This window comes from Phaethon lepturus, unplaced genomic scaffold (assembly GCF_000687285.1).
Source record: "Phaethon lepturus isolate BGI_N335 unplaced genomic scaffold, ASM68728v1 scaffold22236, whole genome shotgun sequence".
In the NCBI taxonomy this organism is placed as follows: Eukaryota; Metazoa; Chordata; class Aves; order Phaethontiformes; family Phaethontidae; genus Phaethon; species Phaethon lepturus.
The window spans coordinates 11895-18830 of NW_010548560.1; the positions used below are offsets into that span (position 1 = coordinate 11895).

The 6936-nt window shown below is 53.7% G+C and overlaps 2 protein-coding genes across 2 annotated transcripts in view; one reads left to right on the forward strand and one right to left on the reverse strand.

Moving 5' to 3' along the window:
• LOC104623055 (serine/threonine-protein kinase/endoribonuclease IRE1-like) overlaps positions 1 to 363 on the forward strand; it is a 10005-nt gene extending 9642 nt beyond the window's left edge. The window contains exons 20-21 of the mRNA XM_010290014.1: positions 6 to 168; positions 288 to 363. Coding sequence (XP_010288316.1) covers positions 6 to 168; positions 288 to 363 — 239 coding nt within the window. The remainder of the gene's footprint in view (positions 1 to 5; positions 169 to 287) is intronic.
• A 1717-nt stretch (positions 364 to 2080) lies between these two features.
• Positions 2081 to 6930, reverse strand: PLK1 (polo-like kinase 1). The gene is made up of 9 exons (XM_010290013.1): positions 6790 to 6930; positions 6541 to 6685; positions 6068 to 6161; positions 5310 to 5529; positions 4838 to 4996; positions 4539 to 4616; positions 3907 to 4061; positions 3260 to 3442; positions 2081 to 2827 (listed from the first exon to the last, which is right to left on the reverse strand). The coding sequence occupies exons 1-9, from the start codon at positions 6803 to 6805 to the stop codon at positions 2621 to 2623; spliced, it is 1257 nt and encodes a 418-aa protein (XP_010288315.1). The 5' UTR covers positions 6806 to 6930; the 3' UTR covers positions 2081 to 2620.
• Positions 6931 to 6936: the final 6 nt, after the last annotated feature.

Here is a 6936-nt window from a genome sequence, read left to right on the forward strand (position 1 = left end):
GCCGGCTGACGTCCAGGCAGCCCTGGGCTCCGTCCCCGACAGCTTTGTGCAGTACTTCACCTCCCGCTTCCCCCGGCTGCTGCTGCACACGCACGGGGCCATGAAGGTCTGTGCCCACGAGCGGCTCTTCCACTCCTACTACTGCCAGGGGCCGGGCAGCGACGGCGAGTGAGCGGGGATGCACACTGGGACGGCACCCACAGTGCGAGGCTGCTCCTCCCTGCCCGTAGGCAGCAGCTGGGACCAGGCCTAGGGGCTCTCCGGCATCCTTCTGCCCCTCCATACAGTGAGGTGGGGTCCCGGGACCGGCTGGGCGCCCCGTGGGTGGGGTCCCGGGACCGGCTGGACGCCCAGTGTGCGTAGGGGCTATGGGCAGCGCAGTCCAAAGCTGTGAGCATAGCATGGCACTGGTCTCACCTGGGGTCTCCTGAGCCGAGGAGGGACCCCCTGGGCACCCACCTTTTCAAATGCTGAGGGTCAGGCTCAGCAGCCTGAAGGCATTTGTGTCAGAGAGAACAGAAAAATCCCTGCAGTGCACATGGTGTTTGAGAAGAAAGAAAAGGCGTGTCGGGTTTTCCTCAGGGCAGCCAGTAGAACGATGCAGCCAGGCTGGTGCCTAGTCCCAGCATGGCGTTCACCAGGGATTGGCATGTTTTGTCCTCCCGTGCCAGGTGCCTGGGGAAGCAGCTCTTTGAGCACATGTCCAGCAGATAGCTGCGACCAGGACTGACGCACTGGTCTTGACACTGGAGGTGATGCTTCAGCCCAGCTGAGGCACAGCTGGTCAGCTTTTAGCAGCCACCCCAGGACTTGGACCAGCTACTTGCATCGGGGCTGCTGAGGGCAAGGTGCCCCCAGCCCCAGAGGGAGGCATGTGCCTCCAGCACAATCCCAATAATGAAGTTTTTAATCTCAGCTGGGCTGAGAAAAAGATTTTCTCCCTTTTGGTTGCCAGCAGCCTCTAATTTATGCCAGGCCAGAGCCCCCGTCTCAGTCCTGGGCCCAGGAGCCCCAAGCAGTTTGCATAGCAGAGCAGCTGCTCAGGAGCAGTCGCCTGGGGACACAAAGGCAGGGAAATCCCTTCTCCCCAGGGATTCCTTCCCTCTGAGCACACGCCTGTGCCCGCAGCTCCCACAGCCTTTCCTGCTACCCCAAGGCAGGTTTCCTATGGGTGTTCCTCTGTTTTGCGGGATCCCCGTGGCCATGTACCTCATACAAGCCAGCCTGCGAGTGCAGCAGCCGCTGGGTCCGTGGGCAGCCTGGGAAGCAACGTGGCAGCTGGAGCCCCTTGGCAAGGCTTCCTCTCTGCAACAGCAATAATTTTGTACAGTCCAATTAGTGTGTGTACTGGGTGGGGGATTTTGTTACACAGGTAACGAGGGGTTTGTACCTGGTTTATTTTCAGAACACTGTATGGCCTAGAGCATTTTATACAAAATGTTGTAAAAAGAATAAAAACTAAAAAGCTTGCCCCACTTAAAAGTGAACTGGCTTGAGAGCAGCAGTAGGTGCTGACAGTCAGCAACAGTGGGAGAAAACTCAGCATAGCCACTGGGCTCCTGCTAAAGTCTACTACAGTGGATGACTTTTGCCAATTATATAGTTGCATTTTTGAGCATCTTTCATGTAGTAAATAGAGCCAATCAACCAGGAAATGGGAAAGTAGGGCTCTCAACCTACAGGTACTGGTTAGAGCACATCTATGATACCAGCAAGGTCTCCTCTCCTGCAGCACAGCTGGGGAGGTCAGCACCAACAGCAGTGGCTGTGGTTCCCCAGCACTGGGGAAGTAACAACTCGCCCACCTTTCTTTGCTTCTGACAAGCACCTCCTAAAACAACTTCACCCTCTCCCCACCTCCTATCACAACCTGCTGCTGTTTCCCTATTTCTCTGTGTTAAGAGGTGGAGCTGAGTGAGGAACAAGTCCAGGGCTTGCTTCAGCCGAGGACTGTTAGCAAGAGCAATCAAGCAGACAGCATGAGCTCCTGATGAGGCTTGGTGGGGAAGCCAGAAGCAAGGTGCTGCTCCCTCCTTCACAGCAAGCTAAAGGGAACCATGACAAGCTGGAGACTGCAGCAAACAATCTTTAATCAAGTTATGCAATATACAAAAGTTTAGGTTTCATGTAGATTAATTTCAGTATTAAAAGGCCGAACGCTCAGTCTCGCTCTGGGCACGTTAAATATCTTACCTGAACTTCTAGAAGAGGAAACAGAAGCCTAGAGCATCGGTACAGACATGTACAAATAACTTACATGATAATTCTGCCGTCCCTGTGCTTTGTTCTCTCAAAAGGCGGCCCAGGAGCCTCAAACAAGAGACTTTGTTTTTGAGTCAGGCTTTTGGCTTTGGGAAGTTAGAAAAAAATAGACTAGGTATGCAATTAAAAAATAGACTTCCTATTAGGAATGGGGAACAAGTAACCTTTGGGTACCAGTCAGAGTGAACAACGCCATTCCCACAGTATCAAGGGCTTCCTTGTGGCAACTAGACCATACCCAGGAGTGGGAGCCCAGCTGTGTGATGGGAGGTTACAGTGCGAGCCAGGATGCTACCAGACCTCCCCATCCACAGCTGGGACAGTTTGGCACAGAAGTGGAGTCCATCAAGAACAAGGTCTAAGCAGAGGGTTTCACACGGGCTGAGCCAGACTTTGAACTGAGGAGCTTCTCCACCATGGTGCGGGCATAGCGGAGCCGGCTGGCCAGCTCCTTGCAGCATCCATGTTCCTCGATGAGGCTCAGCTTGTACGTGCGGAAGTCCCGTTTCTCATCAATGTATGTGACAGCAGCCATGAGAGGGCACAAGATGACCTTGGTGTGGTCCTGTGGGGAGAGAACACACCACCAGCCTCAGTACTCTGCTCCTTGGGGACTGCATCTTCTCAGCATAAGCAGTTGGGGCAACCCAGCTGCACCCAGAAGCATGCTGACAAGGCACCACAGCATTTGTTCAGATTGCAGCAAAGGGAAACAAAGTGATCTGGGCAGCCAGCTCAAGACCACTGTACCTGAGACTGTGCAGTCTCCCTCCTGCCAAAGGACACAGCCCCTTCGCAAGCGAGGAGTGTCTGCTGGCTTATGTACCAGCAAGGGCAGCAAAGAGCCTCCCAGTGCTCAGTTTGCTGGACAAAATTTCGGCTCAGGTGATGCCCTCCTGCTGTCTTGCATACAGCCATGCATGTAAAAGGCTCTTTCTGCAGCTGGAGCTACCACCTTGGAAAAAGCCGAGTAGCAGAAGCTGAGTAGCAGCCTCACCTGGAAGAAGTTGATCTGCACAGTGCCATTGCTGAGGTGCAGGATGATGGCACTGCGGGTCCGGAACCACGTGCAGAGGTAGGGTAAACGGGCCAGCTCGTCCCCTTCCCGCGGCGTGATATTGGCACCCGCCTTCAGCAAGTGCTCGCTCATGTAGTTCCGGAAGTATTTCAATAGTGTTATCTGCAGATGGGAAAGGCTGTGAGCAGACAGGCCAAGGATGACCCCTGCTATCTGGGGAAGGCAGGGGCTGCCATCACAGTCCCAGAGCATCCCTACATCTTTCAGAGCCTGAGGTGTCACTGCACAAACTTGTGCAAATTCTCACACTTGGAGTCAATTCTGTGATACTTGAGACTCACTTTGCTGAACACTTCAGTCCATGCAGGTCTTGTGAGCACTTATTTCAGTGAAACTGCTCGTAAATGAGCCTCAGATAGCAACTAGAAATAGATAGATAGAGCTGCCAGGGCCTGTCCTTGGGGCCATGTTTTACCAGCTATGAGGAAGCCTGCAGAATGCCAGTGAGCCCAAGTTGCATATGTTTCTCCCTGGAACCCACCCTGCCCACAAAGCCCAACAAGGTTGGCAGAAGTCTCACCAGGAGTAGCCACCCCCCAGCGAGGGCTCCTGTCCCCAGGACTGACCTTCTTGTTCAAGGCAGAGGGGTAGGATCTCACAGTGAAATAGGACTCGGTGCTGTTCTGCTCAATGTACTGCAAGCTGTCCCCATCATTGTACATAATAAGACGAGTGGAGTCGTTGAAGAGAACTCCAACACTGTTGTCGCACAGCTGGTAACCTAGTTCAAAAGGGAGCCCATTAGGCCTTCAGATACATGGGACCACCAGTTGTGTGAAATACAAAGGCAGATGGTTGTGTCATCCAGGGGTTCCCCGACAGCCACCCCAAGTCCCTGCCAGGTCTAAAGATTCTCCTCTTTGTGGAGGTGTGGGTGGCGCTTCTCCAGATTTATCATCCCTTGTTGCACAACCCACTGCAGAAGCGGCTTTAACTGCCACAGTGGGTACATGTGCTCACTGTGGAGCAAGGCCAGCCATCCCATGCAGCAGGTAGCCATTTTCCACCTTAAAGTGGCCAGGGCTGATGTTCACCGACCGGATTCACTGCATATTGGGTAACGTTCCCGGTGGTGGTCTTGGACACACGCTGGAATACTGTGACTAAAGAACCAGACGTATGCAGTGCCCAAATCCAAGCTTCCCCTAGCCTCTTCAAAAACTAGAAAAGGCTGAAGTATTGCCCCCACATTATTTACCTAGACCATATTTATCTGAGTAGTCCACCCATTTGCTAACCCAGAAGATGGGAATGCAGGCTGGGTCTTCAGCTTCTTCTGCAAAGAGGAAAGGGGTTTGTTAGAAGACATTTCACAGCATCCTCTGCACCCCAGCTAGCAAGCAATACCAAAAGGAAGGCAAGTAGCTACTACACCACTTCTCAGCCTTCCAGCTTGAAATTGAGGTCATTTGGTCTCGTTTCAGACAATAGCATCAGAATGACAAAGCAGCAGGTTATCCAGGAAGGCCAGTGCCTGTGGGATGTCCCCAGACTCACCTTGTCTCACTGCCACCCTGTCAGAGGGCTTGGCCGAGTTGACAGCAGTCAGCTGCTGTAACATGTCAGCTAGGTGACAGTCAACAGCATCTCCCAGCTCCCGCAGCCCAGCTACGTCTTCCTTTTCGGGCAAGTTCTCTAGTGCAGGGCTGTCTGGTCCTGGGCCAGGAAAAAGAAGAGTATGGAAGCATGACCAGGGCATAGGTTTCTAAAGGCACACGATTCGCATTCTGCCCTAGCTATAGGAAGTTACATTATATACCGTATAGCCAAAGCTAGTGCTGGCACTTCCTCCCTGCTTTGGTTCTGGGCAAAGGGCAAGGAGACCTCTCTCACTCACAAAGTGCTCCAGGTTTTCATAAGAATTGGGAGAAGGGGCGAGGGAGTGCCACATTCCCCACTGATGGTTCTGGACATTGCTGGAGGCCAGGCAGGCTCTCATCCAGTCTCACCTGTGGACACTTGCACTTACCTTTGTTGAGTGCAGTCAGCGGCTTTCGCCCATTCAGTTCAAGTCCACTGGGAGCAATTGAAAATCTAGGCGCAACGGTGAGACAGCTGGTGGGCAAGCGGCTGGGGATGTATCCCGACGTGAAGAACTCGTCATTCAGCAACTCGTCAATAGTCGGGCGTGTGGCAGGGTCAGACCTCAGCATCTTCTGGATGAGGTTAGCAGCTACGGGGTTGATGTGCTAAGAGGAAACAGGCAGAGTTTAGAGACAAGGGTCGGGGGACAACACACCCTAGTGGCAAATGCTTTGGATATAAAACCCGGGGGAAGTTTTGCTTGGAGCAGAGCTCCTGTGCCATGTCAGGCAAGCAGGATGCAAGCCTGAGGAAACAGAACTGGGCAGGCATGGAGAGCCGTCCCCTAACAGCATGCAAAGCCTGAAGTTGGCTGACTTTAGCAAGACCGAATTGACAGCAGTGGGTTGAGCTGGGGACCTAGCCCAGACCTCACAGACTTGAACACATCCATTTAACCCCACGGGCCAAGTGCCCAGCTCAGATTTTTCCTGGATTAAGGATGGTGGGAGTGAGGGAGGAAACTGCTGACTCCCCAGGAGGGAGCAAGTCCTACAGGTTCACTCCACCACCAACTGAAACATCCCCTTCCTAGCACTCCGCAATAAAAGCCATTTCACCGTTATGTGGGAGGCCACTAAGGTGCAGCAGAAGGCTGACCAAGAACTGCGAGGTGAACGGATCCACCCATGGAAAGTGCCATACCTTGGGAATGGTATACTCATTCTTCTTGATTCGGATATACGTTTCTTTTAGACAAGAAGTTTCAAAAGGCGGCTTCCCCACCAGAAGAGTGTACCTGCACATTCACAGACAAACGGGTGTCAGTTTTGCAGGAAGCAGTTTGCAAAAGAGACTGAGACTTGTGTGCAGAAGTGATCCCATCCTAAGCACACCCTGGGACTTTCCTGGCAGAGGGAACACACTTGGCATCGGACGTGCGGCAGCGCAGACAGCTACGTGTCCTGTGCCTGGTTCCGGCCCCCTGAAAGAGGAAACTGTGATCTGGTACCCTCTGGGGAAATTTCCAGTTAGGAAGAACGGGCTTTTGGGAAACACTCCAGGACAGCCATGCTGCACAGCAGACTGTCCTGCAGGCACACACGCACTGATGTGGTGGACCGCAGGAACCACCCGGCCCCACGTCCGGCCTGCAGCACAGAGGTATTTTAACTCACATGATGCAGCCAATGGACCAGATGTCCACCTCAAAGCTGTGCCCCTTCTTGCCCAGCACCTCTGGGGCAATGTAGTTGGGGGTCCCACACAGGGTCTTCTTGCGCTCGCCATCGTACTCCACTTTGGTGGCCAGACCAAAGTCACCTGGGAGAGATGGGGAGATGGGGTATGACTGGAGATGCTGGGCCCCAGAGCAGGGGTCCCAGCCATGGGGGGGGCTGGCGGCACACAACATCATGGGCACCTACCAATCTTCACCTCCATGTCATCGCTGAGGAAGAGGTTGCCCAGCTTGAGGTCCCGGTGAATGACACGGTGGCTGTGCAGGTATTGGCAGCCCAGGATGGTCTGGCGCAGGTAGTACCGCACCTCAGGCTCGCTCAGCGCCTTCCGCC